The sequence below is a fragment of the Lagopus leucura genome, unplaced genomic scaffold, assembly GCF_019238085.1.
Source record: "Lagopus leucura isolate 7727_CA_CO unplaced genomic scaffold, USGS_WTPT01 Super-Scaffold_100045, whole genome shotgun sequence".
Taxonomy (NCBI): domain Eukaryota; kingdom Metazoa; phylum Chordata; class Aves; order Galliformes; family Phasianidae; genus Lagopus; species Lagopus leucura.
Window position 1 is genome coordinate 3,167,104 of NW_024962292.1, and position 22,444 is coordinate 3,189,547.

At 42.3% G+C, this 22,444-nt stretch overlaps 2 protein-coding genes across 4 annotated transcripts; one reads left to right on the top strand and one right to left on the bottom strand.

Moving 5' to 3' along the window:
* The first annotated feature begins 39 nt into the window (after window positions 1–39).
* Window positions 40–6,980, top strand: CCNDBP1 (cyclin D1 binding protein 1). 3 transcript variants are annotated; one of them, XM_042884808.1, is made up of 12 exons: window positions 40–305; window positions 400–459; window positions 1,004–1,083; window positions 1,765–1,846; window positions 2,246–2,342; window positions 3,366–3,439; window positions 3,742–3,818; window positions 4,272–4,525; window positions 5,053–5,113; window positions 6,139–6,185; window positions 6,316–6,385; window positions 6,570–6,644. In XM_042884808.1, exons 1-11 carry the CDS (start codon window positions 239–241, stop codon window positions 6,347–6,349), a joined length of 933 nt encoding a protein of 310 aa, XP_042740742.1. In that variant the 5' UTR covers window positions 40–238; the 3' UTR covers window positions 6,350–6,385; window positions 6,570–6,644. The 3 variants fall into 3 exon arrangements, with proteins under 3 accessions (XP_042740742.1, XP_042740741.1, XP_042740740.1); XM_042884807.1 differs by having other exon boundaries at window positions 6,316–6,644; XM_042884806.1 differs by lacking the exon at window positions 6,316–6,385 and having other exon boundaries at window positions 155–305; window positions 6,570–6,980.
* A 422-nt stretch (window positions 6,981–7,402) lies between these two features.
* On the bottom strand, window positions 7,403–16,629 carry EPB42 (erythrocyte membrane protein band 4.2). Its single transcript, XM_042884805.1, has 13 exons — window positions 16,498–16,629; window positions 14,619–14,804; window positions 13,718–13,948; window positions 13,136–13,254; window positions 12,546–12,668; window positions 11,974–12,151; window positions 11,459–11,597; window positions 11,009–11,112; window positions 10,481–10,723; window positions 9,429–9,734; window positions 8,995–9,155; window positions 8,435–8,568; window positions 7,403–7,669 (listed from the first exon to the last, which is right to left on the bottom strand). Exons 1-13 carry the CDS (start codon window positions 16,505–16,507, stop codon window positions 7,519–7,521), a joined length of 2,085 nt encoding a protein of 694 aa, XP_042740739.1. The 5' UTR covers window positions 16,508–16,629; the 3' UTR covers window positions 7,403–7,518.
* Between the last annotated feature and the right edge of the window lie 5,815 nt (window positions 16,630–22,444).

A 22,444-nucleotide genomic window follows, 5' to 3' on the forward strand; every position in this document is an offset into this window, starting at 1 on the left:
GTAGCGCGCGTAACCAGTAGGGTTTTCCTAAGGGGGCGGAGCCGCCTCTTCTGCACGGCTCTCCGGAAGCGGATGTGGCGTACAGCAGCCGATAGGCAGCCGTGCCGGAAGTTGGTGTGACGTACCGCAGCCGACGGGAAGCGCTACCGGAAGCGGATGTGACGTACTGCAGCCGACGGGCTGCTGTGCCGCGGCTGACGTCCAGCTGTGCCGGAGCGCGCGGGGTGCTCCTGCAGGCATGGAGGCACGGGAGCTGCTGCAGGAGCTGTGCGGCTCGCTGCGCGCGGTGCTGGCACGGGTCAGAGGTGGGGGTCGGGGCCGGGCTGGGGCAGAAACGGACGTCGGGCCAGAAGTTGGGCCGGCTTTCCGCAGGCTGAGACCTTTTGTCTGCATTTACAGAGGGCGAACCGGGCGAAGGCCGTGAGCCGTTCGAGCCTCCGCGGTTCTGGGACGCGCTAGGTACGGGCCGGGGAGCGGGCTGGCACCGAGGGTACCGTGCTGGGCTTGGCCGCCGGGTGGGGTAGAGGCGTTGGGCCGCGGCTGGACTGGTCCGCAGCAGAGCAGTGAGCTGCAGGTGGAATCCCCGGCAAACGGGTCTTCAGCCGGGGGTTTTGCACTCCCTCTCGGCTCTAGTCCCGCTGGTGTTGTAAAGTAGTAAAGAGTGTAGTTGCAAAAGCTGTTTCATGTTTTTAAAGCATTTGATCTCTTAAAGCCTTATGGAACGTTCTAGTGAAGGTGCTGGAGCAGATGGATGTGGGTGTGGACAGCAGTACCAGCTAAGTAAAAAGCTGGCAGTGATCACATGTCTTATACATGCAGTGTGTGTGGTGCAAAAGCTACAGGGAAATTTTCTTTTGCAGTGTAATTTAGTTCATGTTTTTTTCATGCTCAGAAATAAGAAATAGTGGTGGCTGAGAAGACACTGCTAATCTACTTACACCATTCTGCTGGCATTTACCTGAGAGGATTTCTAATTTCTTTTTCCCCACAATATCCTGTCTAGGTCAAGCATTCAAGGCAACATCACAGGAAGCTACAAAGCTTAGTCTAGCATTCTCGAGGCCTCCGCTGCCTTCTGCAGAGGTTAGTAAAAACCTCCCACAGAACTGGAAATTGCTGTCTGTGGGAGAACTTTGAGGTATCTCCCAGTTCATTTGACTAAAACAAAGTTATTGGAGTCAGCATAAAAAAGGGACAATTCATGTGAATTGTTTCGGTTTTTTTTTAATGTGTATTAATCAAATTCAAGAATTGCCTTGAAAACTAATTTATGTAAGTTAGGAGATGTTTTCTTAGATCTTTTTTCTTGAGCTTCTATAACTGATTGCTGATGAAGATGAGATATTGGGCAGTATAGATCTTTTCTCTTAACAATGAATGGTGTTAAGTTTTCTGTTAATTAAGAGAATATTAACACTGTATGTTTGAGGAAGGATAAAATAAGCACCTCGATTTGAGAATAATTAAGCTGTTTTTTCCTCTCTTCACCTTCCTTGAACCAGGGTGTGGTGGTCATACAGCGTATATCAACTCCTGATATATACAGTGAGCTTGCAGCTCTAGCAAATTATCCTCTTCTGTGCTTTTAGGTTTCATAGAAACATACTGTCTCTTCTTCTTGTTTGTTTCTCCGTTATTGTAATCATGACTATTCTTCCTTTTTCTTACAAATAATGTAGACTTAAATGATTTCTTTTGAGGATTTCTAAATGCACTGTAGCCGTGTGATGTTCCTAGTTAATCCTTCTGCCTACCCATTTTCAGAATTGTCAAAAGCTGAGTGAAGATGTCCAAAATGCCATTCTTGCAGTTGCCACAGTGTACTACTGGCTCCCCAAGGGCCAAGGTGAGAGAGTGATGGCAGGACAGTTCTTTCACCATGATGTAAAGAAACCCGGTATTTCACAGCATCATAGATTTGGTCTACACAGGAAAACAAGTTAACATCAGCAATGTCTTGTCAGCTATTCTATAGACTTGCAGCATGATTGTGAATGAATTTGGCAATTTACTTTTGGTGATTTACATCTATCAATAAATGATAGTATAGGAAGTGGTATAGTTTATCAACCATTCCTGTTTATAAAGTGTTGAAATCTCCGTCTAAAGTCTTTTAGAACTTTAGAATTTAGGCAATATATATTGTTTCTCTAACTTTATTTATACTGTGTGTTTTTGCAAGTCTGTCTATTCATCTATGTTAGTTTTTTCCCTCTTAGAAACATACTTGCTGTTTCTCAACCAGGTACTACACTTCGGAAGATGGTACGAGATGCTACCACTGAAGTATTGGAGGGAATGATCCAGCTCACAGAAACAATTCTTATTTCTCCATTGGGGAGGTAGTACTTTTTCAGCAAGAAGAAAAGTTGCAAATATACTCACTAAGGAGCAGCAAGTGTAGACTGCACTCATAAGGGAAGTGGGAAGGCAGGAACTGAGCATTGTTATCAGGCAGGTAAAGGCAGCAGACTCACCGACAAGGGACCTGTCCTCCAATATCTGATTGAACAGAACAGTGCTGGTGTTGACATCTGTCAAGCCCATAGCAGCAGTATCAAACTGTAACAACAAAATAAGAATTGGGTTTGGAAATTTTAATGGCATTACACGTCATCCAGTGGTTGCCCAGCTCATCCATTGCAATTAGTTGGGTCTGAGGTCAAGCCATAAGTCAAGACAGCAGGTCTGGATTCAGGTTGGAATCAAGGAATCAACACCAGGGACAAATGTGGCTGCAACACAGCTGTGATGTAGCATGAGCAGGACCTAGTGAGAGACCCTTGGTAAAAGCATATCCTATGGTAAGGAAGAGCTGGGTCTCACTTCTAGCATTCTTCAAGTGCATCTGCTTAGGTAGAGAAGAGATTTTTCATCCTGTCTGTGGCAAGGAAAAATGCTGGAAGTGGGATTTCCATGATGGTGCTTGATACTATTTATACTGTTTGGCAATTCTTGCTTGTGAAGGGAATGGTGATGGTAATTGTGTGACTCTGTAGCTAGTTAGTGGACCACAGTCTTTCAGGGGAAATATTATGCAGCCTCTGTATTTACTGATTAATTCCATTCTCTCTAGGCAGAGGTCAGCTGTCTCTTCTGATTTTGATAAATACTGAAAGTTAAAAAATAACATCTAAGGACCTTGAGAGGTCTTTGTAAGAAACTCCTGCTTCTTTTTCCAACTAGTAACTAAACTCAGTAGGATTTATGAAAGCATCTCGTGCTTTGTGTGGTTGTGAAATACCAGTGACAAGCTAGTTTGCCATTTTCTCAGCTGAGCCCCTTATAGTGTGCACAAAAATAAAACAGCCTAGCAGTGTATAGTGTTATAGTGTCTAACTCTGAGAGCCTCTGATTTGTTTCAGCTCATCTCAGGAGCAACTTATATCAACTGGTGGTGTGTGGGAGGCATGTGAGCAAGTGTCCAGCCTGCCACGAGGTGAGTACTGTGTATGCAGACCAATGGAACTAGGATGTGTGATCTCAAAATATTGGTAACGCTTGAGAGGGGCATTTTAGGCAGTACAGTGGAGGCTTACTCATTCCTCAAAACCCTGCTGTTCTCTGAAGTGTGGAAATCTGCTCTGATTATTTGTAAAGCAATACAGTACAGCTCTGAGCTTTGCAAAAAATTTGATCCTATGATCTCAAGATCTAATGGCTGCAAATATAGGTGAACGTTGGTGCAAGCAGATTTGAATCACTGCAGTGCTACAGTTTTCTTTACTTTTCCTTTTACAGATAACCAGGCAGCAGTTGTGTCAGCTCTGTCTGCATTTCTAGGTGTGGTCAAGGATGCTGTGGAAGAGATGGAAAATGTAAGGACACCCTTAAGTTACTGAGGAACCTGCAGTGATTTCTCTGAAAGAACACAAGGATTGTTTACAGGCTTTGATTTAGATAGGTTCTACTATGAGTAAGAGCATCTTATGCCTGTATCTTACTGAGGTTTTTAAACCTGGATCTGGTTTAGCTTACGTAGAGCTTCATGGAAGCTATGTTCTAAACTGTGTTTGTGGTTTTAGGTTGATGTAAGAATGGGACTGTTTGCCAGGTTCTTGCAGTTTGCCAAATTGAACAGGAGTCAGTATTTAGTTTTTCTTAATCCAGTCTTACTGGAGTGAACAGAGCCTGGCAGCAGAGATGCCTGGTTGAAGAGAGGTTCCTCCACAAATTATTTGTGTGATTTTTAGACCATGTTTTACTTATGCTCCTGGATATTGCTGGAATGGATGTTAGGCTATAGGTTTTCAATGCATCTGTGTTCTCAGGCTCTGGTGGAAGAACGAGACCCCTACAGTGATATCATAGAAGACGAGGAGCTCGGCTTTCGGGGTAACAGAGATACCTATTGGTCAGAAGCTGACCGGAAGTTGCTTGGCTCCTGCATGGGATTAATGAAGGCTTCTAAAGCTTGCCTAAAGAAGGTCTTGAGTGTAGTGAAGGCTTATGGAAAAGCTGACTCTCCAGAGCAGATTGCTCAGCTGGATGACCTTGCAGACATTGCTAATGAGATCAGTCCAAGGTAAGCAACCTCCTGAACTGTGTTTGTGGTTTTAAGTTGATGTAAGAATGGGAATGTCTGCCAGGTTCTTGCAGTTTGCTCTGTTGAACTGGAGTCATTGATTAGTTTTTCTTACTGGAATTAACAGAATCTGGCAGCAGAAATGCTTCTTTGTGCTTCGGAGTAGTCCCTGTTTTACTTGAGGTCTAGAATACGGACTGGAAAAACCTTTCTGATACTTAAGCTGTGGCCAGGTGGTGGAAACAAATATGAAGACTGTTTTATCATAGGCTGTTGAGAGTTTTGCATGTCAGGAAAGGAACATGTGCTGCTGCTTAGAGTGGAGTTGTGACTATGACTAGAAATAAGGTGAGAGTTGCACACAGACGCATGAGGAGGCGTTGTGAAGTGTTCCATGGGTATAACCAATGCTGTCTCCTTGTCATGCCATACTTGACTTGCATTGAGGGTGGATATAGGATTTGACCAGAATCTGTGGATTGTGCAGCTGGGATTTTCGTCCATTGCACCCCTGTCTTCTATTCTAGCGTTGATGAGCTGGCACTGAGCATGTACCCACCTATGAACCATCTGGCCGTGCGACTCAATGTAAGTTTTTGCAGCCTGCATGTGGATCTATTCACTTGGCTGTAAAGAAGGGGAGGAAATTGAATTTGGGGAATTATGTCTTTCAGAGAGAGGATTTACTGCTGTCTCTATAATAAGTTCTTAGGCATGAAGAATCTTTTGGTTCTCTTGTACACTTAGCTACCTTCAGGTGGAAGTGTATTCTTCATCTTTACTTCAGGGAAGAGGATGTCTTCTCTTGTGTTGGCTCTAAAGTATGATCCATAGAGATGTCCAATGACGTTACTCAGGAAAGTGAGGTCTAGGGCTGCCAGTGTACTGTACATCTACTTTTTCTCTCTGGGCAATTTAGATTTGTTCAAATAAAGTGATCTTAATTCAAGAAATAAATTAAAAATCCTCACAGCATCGTTGAGCACATGCTTCGTTTAAGTGAAAAAAGTTGCTCAGAAAGGCACTGGAATCTCCATCTTTGGAGATACTCAAAATCTCTAGGGGTCAAGGCTCTGAGCAAGCTGACTGAACTCTTAGATTTGCCTTGGTTTGAGCAGGAGGTTGCACTCAGGTGTCTTCCAGGGGTCCCTTCCAACCTAGATAAGTATATACTTTCTCATACCTGAAATGTTTAATTCTGGTTTCATACGTTCACGAGTGGCTTGAAATTTTTTTTCTTATGGTGTATTGCCTATTATCAACTTGCAATACAGTCAGTTACTTAAAACTTCATGCCTTTTTGTTCTAATAGATTTATCTTTTTAAAGAAAAAAACAAAAACAAAACCACCAACATTTTAAAGTATACTTTAAGAAACATCTTTATTTTTACCTGTCCCAGACAGCGACAGATTTGGAGATAATCCCACCATGCCAGTGTTAGGTGACTTCCTTTTGCATCAGAGCCTTTGGCAGTTTTACTTATTCTTGGCTACATTAATCATCTCTGCACCTCCCCTTTCTTTCCAGTTAATGCTGGGTTTCCCCCCCTCCCCCCCCTTTTTTTTTTTTTTCCATGTTAAGCTTACTTATTTCCCTTTTCTTTCTTTGTAGGCTGCTAAATTGGCCTCAGTATTAAAGAAAGTCTTAGAGATTACAAAGTGAGTATGAATTACAATTTATGAGCATGTGTTTGCTGCTGTGAAGGTTAATATCTCTACCTCCTGTCAAAGATGATTCACTTGTAGACAGCAAATGCTGTCATACTGGTGTAATTCTGATGTTACCCAGACACAACGCAATAGGAAGAGGATGGCAGGAATGAAAGAGGTTACTGCTGAAGATGGACGTATGTGTCAAGGTTTGAAACTAGAGATAAGGACGTGGGTTCTTCCTTGTTCAAGCACTGTGGGGTTACAGAAGTCCTATTTTAATACTGTAGTAATTCAGCACTTCACAATACCAATGTGTTGGGGGGATTTTTGGATACATAAATATAAAAACCCCCAGGAGGCTTTCCTAATGAATTTCCTCCACTTTTGCAGGACAAGCCATGTATGTCCACCATCAGAAGAAGGCTGGGTGCAGTTTCTAACAGGTGCAGTAGATCACAACATGGACAAAATCAAGAATTTCACACAGGGTGAACTTTAGCTCTTCTGTGTCCGCATGTGTTACTGCCACTAGCTCTGATATATGCTTTTCCAGTGAATCTGGCCATTCTCCAGCTACAGGGAGAATTATGAGGACAGTGTTTTTAAGAGGGAACTTTACTGCTGCCTGGCAGAACTTGCCCAGAAAATCCCTCTCTGCAGTTGCAGAAGATGTCATTTTGCTTGGACTCTTGGGATGGTGTAGTGCTTCATTTTAATGCTGTGAATATGTTCTGTTTCTCAGACATTACAGCTACTGTGGGGTTCAGAGAACAATAAAATATTGCTAGATTTGTGTCGTTAGCTGCATCTATTTTCATGTGGCAGAGAATATATGCAGAAGAAAAGAATCTCCATTCTCTTGCAGTCAGCCAAAGGAAGTGTTAAAAAGAAAAAGTACTATATTCTGTCTAATCTTAAAGAGGAGTGCATGCTATTCCTCTCTTCTATTCCCTAAGAAAGTGGTAGAAAATACCTATTGTATTACCAACTTCAAAAATCTGTAGGAGATAAAGAGTATTTCTCTAGAGGAGTGCTACATCTGTCACTTTGAAGTTCTACAGGATGTTCTTGTTTGTTTTTTTTTGCTGGAGAGAAAGAATGACTAAGCACTGGTGTGTTCAGCAGGAATGCACACAGAAACCCGGTATCTGCTTGAGCACATTGCCAATCTTTTTCACAATAAAGTTCAGCTTCCCAGACCCGAGAGTGAATATAGTGATAGGTGGGATTATAAATATGATTTTATTTAAGTTTTTAGTATCAGTGCTCACCAAAGGTCAGGGCATAGATCATGGCCACCCTTGTAAACAGGATAGCAGAAGCTGTTCTAAATCGGACATCATGCAGCTGCAACATTGATAGTTTTGTAGCTCTTCAGGTTCTGGATTTGAAGGCATGTAAGGCGTGCAGTGAGTCTTCTTGGCCCTGTTTCAGTAGGTGTGAATGAGATATGCAAGTCTTGAGTGCTGTTAGGTTGCACAGAACCCAGCCTGAAAGGTAAGAAGGCATTATATAGAAAGTACACCTCTTTATATTTCTAGTTCCTGGCCATAGGAGATGCATTTGTGAGGGATGAATGTGAGGACGTTTTTCACTCAGAGGGTGGTGATGCAATGGAACAGGTTGTCCAAAGAGGTTGTGGATGCCCCATTCTTGGAGGCATTGAAGGCCAGGCTGGATGTGGCTCTGGGCAGCCAGGTCTGGTGCTTGGTGACCCTGCCTGTGGCAAAGAGGTTGAAACTAGGTGATCATTCTGATCCTTTTCAACCCAGGCCATTCTACAATTCTATGATGCCAAAAATAAAATAAAATAGGAGGGTCTATAGAAAAAGTTAAATGGTCACTGAAACCACCAGAATGGGATTGTGATAAAAACAGCTTTGGGAGGGAAATATGAGGGTTGAGTTCCCCATGGAAATATCTAAGTGTAATTTGTCCTAATGCAGTTTCTTGAGAGAAATGTTGCTTTTTCAAGTTGAGAAGCATATTTGCGTTTGGGTAACTTGACTTAAGTCAGATTTGTTTGGTTCTTCAGCAGATAATGGGAAGGCCTGTTGAAAGTTATCTGTTCTCTTTTTCAGTGTGAAAATCTTATGTATTATCCCTAAGTAAGGGAACGCCTGGGTCTTTCAGCTGTAATGATCTCTTCCTACCATGATGCTGCCTGTTTATTCTGATGGACAGCTTTTCCAGGGCAAGGATTTCTCTGGCTTGTGTTGTTTGTTTTTCTGTTTAACTGCTCAGTTTGCACTCACCTGTACTTCCTTTGTCTGTAAATGAGCCCTCGTCCTCCAACCACTATCACACACTTCTCCAGGGGTTCAGTGAGAGGATTCAGGAGGCTGACCTTCACTGTGGATGGCTGGTACAGTACCACATTTTCTGGAAACTGTTGAAAGAAAGCAGTGAGCTGAAACTCAGAGGAGGAAAGACAAACTTCTGTAATTAAAGAGAGATAATTGAATTTTGTTGCCAGAGGTCTCAGCCTGAGCTGCCAGTTGCCAGAAGACACAAAGTCCAGCTTTCTTCACCACTGCAGTGTTCTTCTGTAGCTTTCTCCTTCTGACTTGTGGACTCATGACCATGTTAGGGGTTACCTGGATTTATTTATTTTTGCACATATGCAAGGTAAAAATAGGAGAAATACTCTATATAACAGTGCAATACAACTCACTTTTCACAAATTCTTATTTTAGTGCTTTGAAAGAAGACAGTATGAGGAAAGCCACTCAATGTAGTAGAATTTTTCTGCTGCTCATAACTACAAAAACTCTTATCTCACCACTGCAATAACAGAATGATAGACCAATCTAACCTCAATAGTCAGAGGCGGGTCACAGATGCTAATCTCTTCTTGTGCAAAGTATATGTAGAAGGAGTCCTCATCTCTCAGCGTGGCAGTCAGCCTAAGCAGACGGTTCTCTCCCAGCTCTTTTCCATACCGTGAGTAAGGCACAAAGACTTGCAGGGTTTTAACTGGAATAGAGTGGTGAAATACAGATAACAGTGCAACTGATATTATGTTCTTAGCCTGCACCACCCAACAATGTACTGAAAACTGCATTTAAAAGCCCAAGTGAAAATGATCCACCTAACATGCTGCAGTTATTTTCCTCTTTCCCTACAAAGGTGATTTGTTTGGATTGCCTACATTTGGCTTTCCATCCAATATTTCTTACTTATAGCTAAGTGCATTTTTCTGAAGTGAGAGGATTGGATGCACTAATTCAGCCTTAGCAGAGCCCTTACCTTCATTGTTTCTGATGATAAAATTAAACTTTTCCTTCCAAAGTTGCATAATGGGAACACCATTATAATGTAGAGACTGAATTCCAAGTACCAGGTGTGTAGCCTTTTCTCTACCACTATAGTTAAACATTTCAATGGAAAGTGGAATATCTTGTCCCAGTATTGGAGAACTCTTGGACTGGAGGTGGATAAAAAGCTCTTCATGGGCAGGAGGAACAGAGATAATCTCTCTCCTGCTGCTGATTGCCTGAAGTGTCTTTATCTTTCTGTAGGCTTTGACAAGTACTTTTTTTTCTTGAAGAGAGCCTGTCGCCAAAAAGAAAAGCACATTTTAATATTCTTTCTTGTTTAGTAGTTGTAAAGCACTACATGTAGAAAGAGTGGAATTATCCGAACTGTATTGGAGACAACTGTTGCTCATAGCAGAGAAATACCTTGTGCTTTGGTTGAAGTGGACCAAGAATTTCAGCTGCGAGGAGATTGGTTGTGTCTGAAAAGACTTCTCATAGTTTTTGAGCACTTTGGTGCTAATAAATGTCAGAGTAAGAAAAGATTTTCTCTTTGTAACCGTAGCTATGGAGTGGTACTGTGTTGTCTTGCGATGGACTGCAACCAGGAGGCAGCATGCCATAGAAAAAGATGAGATGGTGGGGCTGTGTCAGGTAAATAGAACACAGTAATAGATTCTGAAGAGCTGCTATTTGAGGGACGGATTTAGACAATGTCTAGGAGTACAGAAAGCTGGAGTATGAAATGTGATATAAGGGTAATGGGAAATTAATGTGCAGGTAACAGAAGTCAGGAAAGGAGATTTTTTCAGACAGGAGAGTGCCTGTCCTAGCGAGCTGGTAATTAAGCAGGACGAAACTGAAATACGACCCGTACTTTGGTTCTGTACACAGCCAAAGTCAGATGTTGTTGCCCCATTCAGGAAGGGGAGGTAGTGAGAAGTGGATGTCCCTGCTGTTCTGGTATGGCTCTGCTCTGTAGTTATTTACCCTTCACTTGGAACATGGTCAGGGAATGTGCTCAAACATTTGTCCACCTCATACCTTCAGGATATTTGTAGTTGTGTGTGATATCCTCACAGCGTTCACTGCCCACACTCTTGGTGCTGATGTTGTTGCCAGTATACTTTGTGCAGATGAAAGCTGGCTTGAGGATGTCATCTGCTTTGTGTATCCAGACCTTGCACTTGGCATTCATGGCAGCAAAGAAGTAGCAGACATCATAATCCACTTCTATGTCCCCTTCCTTGATGGCCTGAACAGGAGTTGGCCCACAAAATGAAGGGCCTGAAGAGAAAACACAGCCCAGTTAAGAATCAGATGCTTTGCCAGCTAGGCCCATGCTTAGTGTAAACTTAGACAACTATAGAGAGTGGTATGTTAAGTGTTGTGCTTCAATGGATCCTTTTAGAGCTCTACAAGCTCACAAACCAAACGGGTCAATGATGATTTGGTGCATACAGCCCTCAGAGTGCCTCCTTCCCTTAATGCATCCCCTCAGTGGAAGCTGAGGGAGGGATCCCACTGCTTTATTTGCTCCCTTTTTCTCCATCTCTCTCTTTAATACTTTACCTTTGCTTTTCTTCTGGCAGGTGGCATCCAGTGCCTGCCATCCGCTGTACTCTGGTAACAAGTCTGTTCGAGCCATCCAGCATTCGTTCCAAACATGGAAAGTCCTGTGAGAGGCACAGCGTGTTTATAACAAGGCACTGAGCCCTGTGGTACAGGACACTTATAGCCAAAGCACAGTTAATTAATACTTCTTTAGAAGAGCCCAGCACATGGGAGCAGCAGTGACCACAGTTTTTGATGTAATGGAGGTTCTCCAGGTGGGATGGGCTGTCCTTGGTGGGAAAAAACTTCTGGTTGCTGGAATTTCTCAAGAACGAGTCATGTAGACTGGATCTTAGCTGTTCTACATCTTATAAACCTCCCTGCAGCTGTTTTCCTTTTTCCCTCTGTCACATCTTAGACCTGGATATTGTCTCCAACTGTTCCTTGGGCCCTGCCTTGTTTCCTTACCAGATACGGGCGCTCTTGTCAGGTGTAAGCAGCGTCCCATCTTCATCATAATACTCGTTCACATTAGGGTTGCTGTTAGTGTTGTGAGCCCATGTGAAGCCTGTGACAACCCTAGTGGGAATTCCCAGGCATCTCAGAACTGTGAAAGAAAGAGCTGTGAATCAGTAATGCATCCTGCCCTAAAGTGTCCGTGCTGTTATATGTAGAGCCTTTTTTGGTATGAAACTTATTGGAGTGGTGGTGGGCCTAGTCTCAGGAAATGGCAAGAGGCACTGTTCCTTCAGGAAGTAAGTTAACATAGGTGCATTCAGTGAATGGTGTGTACTGACACTCTTTTAGCCCAAAGCTGGCAGTGCTGAATGTTGATGAGGAAACTGAGCATCTGCCTCAAATCTAGAGATAAAAGGTTATGTTATTGGATTCCTGGCTTAACAAAGATTCCAGGTATATGCTAGAAGATTTCCAAACCAAGTAAGGGCTTGATCAACATGCAAGTCTTTAAATGAGAACTGTACCTGAGCACATGACTGCAGCAAACACCCAGCACTGCCCATAGCGAACAGGTTGGCACTGCAGTGTAACCCACTGCTGGAGAATGGAGCTGCTGCCCAGCCACTTGGAAGGGGGTGTCCCATCATAGCATTCTCTGGTCCCAGAGTCTGTCAGGATTCTTCTAGACAGATTGCAGTTCATCTTCAGGGAGGAGGAGACAAAGGTGGATTAAGGAATTAAATCTCCATAGTAGGTAAACTGTATCCTGTTTGATGAAGCTACTCTCAAGGCAGCTGAAACCATAATAATTTTTTGTGAAAAGCATGAAGGTCATAGCTGGGCAGAAGATGATGTGCAGGTCTCCTCTGGGAGTTACCTAGTAAGTGTGCTATTGCTACTAAGAAACTCTGCAGCACTGGTTGCCTACTGCAGGAATATCAGGAAATGCTGGAAATAGGTAGGAGATGTTGCTTGTAACAGCCTGGGCAAGCCCTGGTAAGTAGTTTTCCAAAAACAAGAAGTGAGATTATACTAGTTTCCTGTCTGTGTTCAATTCTGACCTGCTGGGGTCTGAGCTGCTGGCTTCTCTCCTTACCATGGCAGCAACTGTGCGGCAGATGTAAATGGGGTTCTTGCGCTGGGTCTGATCCTTGTCTTGTTGGTAGCCTTCACCAATGTCCAGCAGCCTGAAGCAGATGTCCACAATGTCCACATCAAACTGCAATAAGAACAGCAGCTCAGGAATTGTGGCCTGAACATTTTATTTTCTGAAATCCCTGCAAGGGGTTGTAGCTGCAGATGCTTGCTCCCTTGTAATAGTCTTCTGTAAGTGGGGTGTGGAGGAGAACTCTGGGCAGAGATTTGAAGGAGCTGTGCAACTTTATTGAAATAAGATGGGAACTGCATTAGTATCGTACTGCATCTCCTGACTGAGGGAAATTCAGGGTTTTTATTCATAGAGAACAGGCCAGGAAATTAGCTATAATTATGTAAATTGGGTTATGTGACTTCATACAGGCTTCAGACGGGCTGTTCTGTACATTCCTAAGAAAAACAGTGAGTACTGATAACAAGTGCTTTCTTCAAAGCCCCAAAGTCCTGGAAATGAATAGCATTCTGTACATGCAGGAAATAGGCATCTTTCCTCTACTGCTTGTAAGAAGGCACAGACATTTCACGTCTTACCTGTCCGAAGTCCCAGGGCTGTGCCAGGATTTCATTTTCAGTCCCCCAGTAGATGACACCATCTTGGTTTAAAATGTACTCCTGCCGCTGCGCCTCATTAGGCAAAAACACTTCATCATCTAGTTTAGAGGAGAAAAACATCAGGAGGGAAGCATTCAGATGGTTTCAGACACCCCTGCATCAGCAGACTATATTAAACTTATGTGGTGTGTGGCATACTGTCCTGGCAAAATAGAGCAGAGAAGAATTTCACTGCAACTTCTCTTTGAGTGGAGGAACTTTAAAAGATCTCACAGAAGTAGGCTGTTGCACTAAGTAGCTCTTTTACTTTGGTGTCTGTTGACTTTCCTGTTTCTAAGAAAGTCTGGTTCTGACAGCAGTGTTCAAGGAACAGGGCAGGAGTGCTGAGGAAAGCCATGTCAGGGTCTTGTACAGCTAGCACTGCTTGAAGCACAGGGCAGAAGCAGATGGAATTACTGGGTAGAATCCTCCTCATCCTCTCTGGTGACACAGTGACAGAGCTCAAAGCTGTTTTTTTGAAGTGACTGATCCCAGTCTGCCTTTTTGTTTTAGACTACTTACCTCGACACCAAGGGTTAAAGAGAAGGATGAATTTTCCCAGGAGACAGTAAGCCTTGGAGGCATGTAAAAACAGATCATAATGGCCAATGGGAGCATTGGCAGGTGTGTTCACAGAGATGGTCCAGCAATATGGGTCCTGTTCTTCTAGTTTTGCACTCCACTGTTTCTGGTCTCCCAGGCTGGAGATGGGAAACTTAACCTGGGTTTTATCTGCTTTAGAGTGCTGTGGTCCTGCAGCAAAAGAGATACATTTTCCAGACATGTATTGCAACCCATCCACTGCAGATTTTTCTACCATGTCTAAGTCTGGAGCCATAGCTCTCTTTCCGTGTAGGAGAGTCTTAACCCTTTAGCTTAGTGCTTACCTTAATGCTTCTATCTTAAAAGGTTATATATCTTTTTGAGGTTAGTAGTGGACTAAGGCCACCTTGTTTGAAAGTGGAATGTGTATTTCATACAGAATAGAAACCAGAAACAGAATGCAGCTTCTGGGATACTGTGTCTTGTGACAGAAGTCACAGCCACGTGATCAGATATAGAGCATGTAGAGCAAGCTGGGACTGAATAGTCCTGCTCTTCTTGGGGTTGTCACTGGAAAACAGCCTGGAACAGAAAACATCTGAAACAGGGTTAGTTTAAACATTCCTAACCCAAAAGCCGCGAGTAAGAGTATGTATTTGCAAATCATAGAGCAGTGAACTTGCATTGGTTATTGTGCTGCAGCCTCTTTTCTGGAAAAAGGTTTAGCTCTGATCTTGCAGTTCCAGCAGCAGGAGGCTCTACTCTGGTTTAGATAAACTGTGTGCCTGACTTCTAAACCTGTCCAGCTCTGGACATGCCTACCAATACTGTTCTTCATGTGGCTGTTGGACAAGAGCTCTAAAAGGTTTGGTAATGTTACCTGTCTGTACAGAGAGGAAGGTCGTTTTCAGCTGCTTCAGGTAATTGTGTATTGGAGATGAGAAGCTCACTGTGATAATGAAAGGCTGCCCCCGCCTCACCATAAGCCTTTCAGTGCTGATTTCTTCTGTGTGGTGGTTATTGTTGTTCATTATGATCTTAAGATCACATTTTTTCACGCTTAGACCTGTTGCATGAGGGAAGATAAAATGAGGTTGAGATAGTGAGCTGCTTACACTCTGGCCCTGGGCCTCATCCTAAAGCACCTATTTGTTTCTCCACTCAAATGGTGCCCCTGCCTGTGAAAGTTCCTGACCAGTAACTGTCAGGACCTTCACTGTGAGCTGGCATTGTCCTGTCTCAGGTGGCTAACAAGCAGCTTTTGTTTATACCTTAGCAATGTGAAGTGAACAAAATGGCTTTGCAAAGCTCTTTCTGCCCAGCAATGGATGTGGAACATACCTGAGCGTTCACTGTGACTGCAATTGGAAGCTCGCAGTGTCCACTCAAGGGCACTAATTGAACTCAAAGCAGCTCCACTGCTCGTGGGATACACGATTGAAGTTGTGCACATGAGGCAGGGTGTCACCTGTTGTATACTTCTAGTTATGTCTGTTAACTAGAGTTACTTCTAGTTATGTTTGATGTGCAAAATCAACCTGTAGCTGCTGGCACAGGTCTGGTGTGGCATTGTGGTCCTGAAAGTATGCTGGATCACAGCAAATAAAACACCTGGCACCGCACTGGTTAGTAACTTCACACCTAAACTTCACACACAGGAGACAGAAAAGCACCTCCTCCTGTCTTTTACACTTGCATCATTCACCTTGCACGTCTCTGTCCAGTGTTAGAGGAGGGGAAAAAAAAAAAAGCTGTTCAAAATTGCAGGCTCCCTGATCTCAAATAATTTAGTGCTCAGTGCCCTTAGTGTGATCGTGTACTTGCACTTTTCTTCTGGTTTTGATGGTGTTTTTAATCTTTCCAAACTTTTGCTGAGAAGCAGATATCATCATGGTTTCTCCTAGCCTTGGGATCATCCTGAACTCACTACCTTCAGTTCCCCATTCATCACTGAGATCCTTAAACCTGTGAGTTGTAACTGCTGTCCTTTACGTGACGTTTCCTGTTACCTACCTCCCCATTCTGATCAAAGTTACTCTTTGTTCCAGTTAAAAAAAAAAAAAAAAACAACAAAAAAAAGCCAGTAATCCACAGATCATCCCCTTTCTATCCAAAGCTACTGCTCTGGTTCTAAAGTGCCAACTACTTCCATTTTCAGTTTTCATTGGTTTGCTTTCTCCTGCTGGCTGACTTGCCTTGTCCTTGACACCTTTTCACATTGTTGTTGTGCTTTCTGTGTTGGTGTGGAAGTCCTACTGTACTGTTGGCAGTTACTGCTTCTGGTCTGGCTTTTGAGTCCCTTTATGGCTGTTCCAGTTCCCAGCTGTGCACCAGTTAAATTTTATAGAGCCAGCTCAAACAAACGTTGTGTATTTTTTTTTCTGTACGCTGAAAATGTCTGGTCTGGCTGTCTTGTAGACTGGTAATTCATATGCAGTCTGGAAATCTGAGTTGCTTTACTTCCTGTGACTTTTCACAGATCTTATTTTAGCTTTCTTTAGAGCCCAGGACCCTCTCCTTCCTCAAGTAGCTAAAACAGTCATTTCTCTGCTTCAACTCTGTAGTTTGGTTTACCTCAACCTCTCCCACCCCTACATTAAGGCTAACTCCCTCAGACTTTGTACCACTTTCTTGGCTTCTGGCCAGTAGGAAGCTCATCTTGTCTCTTCTGGCCTAATGAACACTGTCTTGAGTCAGGGGCTTTTTTTTTTCCTGACAAACATTATTGCTTTGGTCTAGCAGAGCTGGTTATCACTTACCTTGGCCCATGGCTCCTTCTCTTGTATGGTGACAGTCTTCAGCTCCACTTGATCTGGTGGGTGATGTCTCCTTCCTTCAGCTTTCTTTAAAAATAATCTACTTGCGAAGTTGTTTGCTTAGTTTCTTTATAAAGGGTGTGTCGTAATGTTGTCCCTTCTCCTTCAGCTTATCTTGCTGGCCTGCTGTGCAGAAGTTGAGGGCTCTTATCTGTCAGGCCATGTTAGAACTGAAAGGGTGACTTTTCTGTGGTATGGACAAAGTTAAATTCCACAATTGATGTGAAACCTTTAAAAACCTCTTCTTCAAAGAACTGTATGTTACAGACCCCAGAATAGGAAATGCAAATTTTAGCTTGGCCCTAAACTATGAACAGAATGCACTTTTATGAGTTAGCCTTGAAGAAGAGCTGCTCTCTACCAGTGACTGTAAGGTACTTAGATCCTAAACCCTTTAGTGAGTAAACAGAAAGTCAGTATGGCCAGTGCACTTGTGCCTAATTTAAAAATGTGAAGTCAATTAAATGAGGAAGCTTGCTAAAAGCAAAAACTGTGAAAAATAGAATTTCTGCAGTGTGATGCAGATTATTCAAAAACATCACACGGAGGGCTTGGACTAAATACATGATCATTCTTAAAGTTGCTGTAAGATGGAAGGAAGGGAGGTCACTGTATTGATAAATAATTGGTCAAAAGACAGAAAATAAGACAGCAATAATAAACTTTTCACAGAGGATCGAGTCACCAGTAGTTTGCAGAAGTCCATGATCTTCTACAAGTTCATGAATAATTTAGGGAAAACCAGGAAAAAGGTGGCAAAGCGTGCTTAGTTATTCTGAGTAATAAAGATGAAGGTGGCAGCTTTGGGGAAGTTGTAAAGAAAAATGTAGATACTGAATGACAAGAACATAAAATAGCAAGCAGAGATTAGTGTAGACACGTAGAGTGAGAGAAAGGGACCCAACTCTTACAAATGCAGTGATGCATTTAGAAGTAGCTGTAATCATTCCAGAATGAGATTGGATTTATACTCAATAGCTGGTGCTAAATATAGTCCAGTGAGCTTGCCAATTTTCTTATTATTTGAGTATTAAACTTTACAGCAGCTTATCTGATGCATTTAAGCAAGTAAATATGAAATCTTTTACTTGCAGCATAACCTCAATTCTATGTATATTAAATACAATATAATATATTGTGCACGTATATCATTATATACAGTAATAAATAATTGAGGCTGTGCTGTAAATATAATGATTCATTTATATATACATATATATCTACATAACATATAGATGTAGATTCACAGAATTCCAGACTGATTGTTGTTGGAAGGGACCTCTGGAGGTCATCTTGTCCAACCCTCCCATCTGAAGCAGAGCCCAGGCTGAAGAAGCTGTCCAGGTCTGTGTCCAGATGACTTTTGGATATCTCTGAAGTGAGAGGTTCCGCAACTTATTTGGGCAGCCTTTTTCATAGCTCAGCTACCCTCACAGTAAAAGCATTTTCAGATGTTCAGACAGAACCTCCTTTCTTTCGGTTTGTGCCCATTCCCTCTTGTTCCGTCAGTAGATACCACTGAAAATAATCTGGCTCAGTCTTCTTTATGTGCTTGCTTGAGGTGTTTGTATACGTTGAACCCTCTGTTCTCTGAGCTGAGAAGCCCCAGAGCTCTAAGCCTTTCCTTATATGTGAGTTGCTCCTGTGCCTTTGTTGTTTGGTGGCCTTTTGTTGAACTGTACCTGTAGTCTCATGTCTCTCTTGTACTGGAAAGTCCAGAACCAGACACAGTACTCAGGATGTTGCTTTATTAGTGCTGAGTAGAGTGGAAGGATCCCTCCATCTGCTGGCAGTGCTCTGCCTAATGCAGTCCAGGATACCATTAGCCTTCTTTGCAGCAAGGGCGCGTTGCTGACTCATAACAAGCTTTGACTACTTTGACTTTTATTACTAAACATGGAGGTCACCAGATTTGCAGAAATCAGGGAAGACTCTGTGGCCAGTGGGGAGATGTCCAGAAAATGATGTGATTTTTTTATTATTATTCACCTTTTTTTTGTATCAACTGTAAATGGCTTCAGTGTTAATGTTGTGAACTTTTTATTATAAAGAGCTGTACTCAGTATATAGTTACTGATCCATGCTCTTTAAGTGTGTGTAAGATTTAAACCATTGATCAGGCTCAAACAGACTTTCTTCACTGATCAGTATTTTTTAAATGCACTTTTGCAGTATATGTGTTTAGTTTATCTAAACCACATCTAAAATCTCTTGGTTCAGAGATGTAAGCAGGTCGTTTCCTCACCACACTGCAATGGCTGTGTGTACGGATAGTACCATCTCTTGGTCAAACCAGCAACTGCAAGTAGCATTTGCTAAGTAGGATGCACTGATGAACACTTTGTAAACTGTGAGAAGAGGGCTACTTATTGTCCCTTTGTGTCTTCCATTACATCAAAGAGGCGCTAGAAAGGAAATCTGTTGAAAGGGTATGAGGGTTGCTCCGAAAGTAATGCCTCCTATTTTGCTGGCCCACAATGTTGGAATCAGTTGTATGGCAGTACAGACTGAACCTTCCCACCAACATTCTGTCCCGTTTTGTTGCTGTGTGATAGATGGCAGCAGAGGGGCAGTTAGACAGAATGACGTCTGGCATGGAAGTGTGTGTGAAGCAATGGGGTGTAACTGAATTCCTCCATGCGGAAACATTTGCACCTACTGACATTCACTGATGCTTGCTGAACATCTGGGGACCAAACAGTGGCAGTGAGCACAGTGAGGTGGTGGGTGGTGCATTTCAGCAGTGGTGACAGTGGCTCACATCTGCTGGCGCAGATTTTTATGAGCACAACATGCAGGCTGTTGGTCATCGCTGGTGAAAATGCATTTTTAATTGTGGTTTCAACTGTGTTGAAAAAGTAAGGTTTTGTAGCTGCGGATTTGCTCTGTCAAATAACATTGTTGTGCTCTTTGTATCTGTTATAGTTTCCATGGAAATAAATAGGAGACATTACTTTTAGAGTGATACTAAAAGACAAACTAAAGAGACTTGAATAGGCAGCACTGAAGTGCTTTACTGGCATTCTGTCTAGTGAGAATTTACAATCTGAAATTAGACACCTGAGATTTTACATCCAAGATCTGAAATAAACATTCAGCAGGAGGAAGTGCTGAGATCTCCTACGTGTGAGTTGCCTGTCTCTGTGGAATATCAGATTTTCATGCGTTGTTTTTTCTTGAGACCTGTCAGTTTCATCTGTTAGTTTAAACCAACAGATGCCATTCTTGTCTTATCCAGAGTTTGGTAAAGGCAAGTGCAAGCACTGCCAGTATTATTGCTGGTGCTAAAGTGGTGCTGCCAGTTTTGTATATATTGCAGTTGTAACTGCATAGTCAGGAATCATAGAATGGCCTGGGTTGAAAAGGACCATAATGATCATCTAGTTTCAACTCGCCTGCTATGTGCTGCTGAGTTGAGACCCGTTTGTCTATTTGCTATAAGCAGCCAGCAGTTTGCATGTTTCTATGCAAGCACTTTGAAGTGTGTCGATAGATATTTCCAAAGTATGCCTACGAGTATTTGTGTTCCTTTTGTTTTGGTGTTAAATTGTCATAACACCGATGTTTTGAACGACTGTTTTCTTCCATGCACTCAGTGTAACTGAAGTTGGAGGTGCGTATGCAACTATCTCTGCTATTACTGATTGCCTGCCTTCCCTGCAACACTTCTTGTTGATAGCAATATCTTCTGTGTCAGGAAATGGAGAAGCATGCAGTTCTTCAGACATGATGACAGGTGGCTCTATTATATGGGTCTTCCAGAGGTGTTGCCCCCAGGATTCTTCAGAAAAGATCAGGCACTTCGGAAAAATAGGTTTTGCTTTATTTTTTTAATCTGAACTGTGAAGTGTAAATTCAGTACTGTTTTCACTTACTTTGTCTTGTGAGTTTGCTTTAATGGTGGCTCTTTAAGTATGCTTTTCAAATAGATGTTACTTACATGTTTCTGTCCCCAGAAAGATAAAGTTCCAGTTCATTTTACTGAATAGTTGCTGGCTGTCAATGTTATTTGTTCACAGATTTAACACACGTTATACTTGTGATATGTACCACTGTTTGTAAAACTGCAATTGCAACTAGACCAGCAGAACCCTGCTTTCAACTTCTGAAACTTCAATGTCATTAACATCAGCATTAGTATGTTTACCAGCACGTGCAGAAGATCCACGAAACAACTGAGTGAATTCCCTGCTTCACTGTAAGGATTCAGTAAGAATCATCATTTGTTCACTTGGAATTAACCAAGTCCAAACCTGCACTGCTTTCTAAAATGCAACAGAAGCATAAGCGTGTACAACTTGCCAAACTGGATCAGGATGGAGATTCATCCAATCTAATCTTGTCTCTGCCAGTACATACGTAACACCAGGTGCCTGAGAAGGATGTGCATGAGCCCCACCCCTGCAAGCAAAGCATTATCTTGTACTGATTTCACTTGGAGCTCTTGTTAACAATATTCTTTGTAGTACTCCCCTCCTGTCTGCTTTGCAATCTAACATGTCATTAGTGGAAATCATAGAAACACGAGACGCTGTAATCTCAGTTGAGTCGCCTGTTTCTGCTGGGATCTCTTTCTGCTCTTGATACAGTTGATGTAACACTCTGCATCATGGGTGACTAAAAACTGCTTTCCAACTGTGCTGAATTTCAATGATTGTTATATTGTCTGTTTTTTTGTCTTGTTTATGACTCTATGGAATTCCTTGTAACTTTCTGGTCCTAAGTGATTTAAATGGCTTTATGACATGAGGAGATTTTTTGTACAGAAAAGCACTGCTTCTTCTGAAGGACTTCATTCAGGCATGTCTTCTGGCAGTTGTGTGTCCATTACATCCCTGACACGCTCACAGAAATCTAAAATTGATCCACAGGAACCAGAAGTATCCATCCTGCTTGGCTGTTACTGTGGTATCTTTATAGGGTTGGGGATTTTTGTTGTTTACAGGTCCAAATATGAATCTATAAAGTTCCTCATGATCTTTATTACCTTTACAAATAGAATCTTAAAGTATTACATTAGCATTGTTAATGACTAGATCTCTTTCTGAATGCAATGACTGAAAAATACATACAGCTCGGTCTACCTCTGACTTGGCACATCCATGTATTAGAGGTGAATTTTAGTCACGGGTGTGATTTTTTTGTCTTTCTAGAGCTTACACTGTGTCTTTTATTGCCTTTTATGGTGTGTTTTTTTTGCCATTTATAGATGTGTTAAAGTAGTGCAGCTTTGCTGAGAGCCAAAGCAACCAAGTGCTTTGAAACAACCAACTTGGGCTATCAGATTAAAAAGATAAATCTGTAGAAGAGTAGTTATTTAATTGACTGTTAGAATCAAGGTCTGAGAAAGTTATATCAAGAAAACAGTTCTGGGGAGAAGCATTTACTGTCATTGAGACCTTTCAAGCCAAATTCATAGTGTGAATGTTAGATTTCAGCTAGTGCTTACATTATTATTATTACTTACTGGATTAATCGGAGTGGAATGAGGGCTGGGTGCATGTTCAGCTTTAAATGGCATATTTATAAAGCCAAATGCTGGTAATTAGCTGTGTGTTACTCTACTAACTCCTATGGACTTCTGACTAAGGGCTGTATAAAGATTGTAGGTTTGGTCAAAGCGTTTAAATCTTTCTTCAGGCATTTTAACATTTTCTCTGTAATAATTATTAGTTTAATTGACCAGCTGTCTAACACAGGAGGAATGTGTATTTCTTGTACATCGCTGGACAGATAAATCTGTGCTTTAGCACTGCAGCTGAGCTGGGTGTGGTTGCTGAGGGCAGTTAATGCTGACACCCCAAAAACCCAGCAACCCCACGTGTTGCAAAGCAAAGGACTTTGCACAAGTGCTCCTGCTGATTTCCCTTTGAACAGTAGGCTTCCTTTA

Bases quoted from the DNA above. Each gene is read 5' to 3' on its own strand.
- CCNDBP1 (XM_042884806.1), top strand. From the start codon at position 239: ATGGAGGCACGGGAGCTGCTGCAGGAGCTGTGCGGCTCGCTGCGCGCG. The intron at 460-1,003 runs GTACGGGCCGGG...TATCCTGTCTAG, and splicing joins GCGGTTCTGGGACGCGCTAG to GTCAAGCATTCAAGGCAACA. The intron at 2,343-3,365 runs GTAGTACTTTTT...GATTTGTTTCAG, and splicing joins CTTATTTCTCCATTGGGGAG to CTCATCTCAGGAGCAACTTA.
- EPB42 (XM_042884805.1), bottom strand. The intron at 12,152-12,545 runs GTAAGGAGAGAA...TCCTCCCTGAAG, and splicing joins GCCGCACAGTTGCTGCCATG to ATGAACTGCAATCTGTCTAG. The intron at 11,598-11,973 runs GTACAGTTCTCA...TTTCTTTCACAG, and splicing joins TGCTGCAGTCATGTGCTCAG to TTCTGAGATGCCTGGGAATT.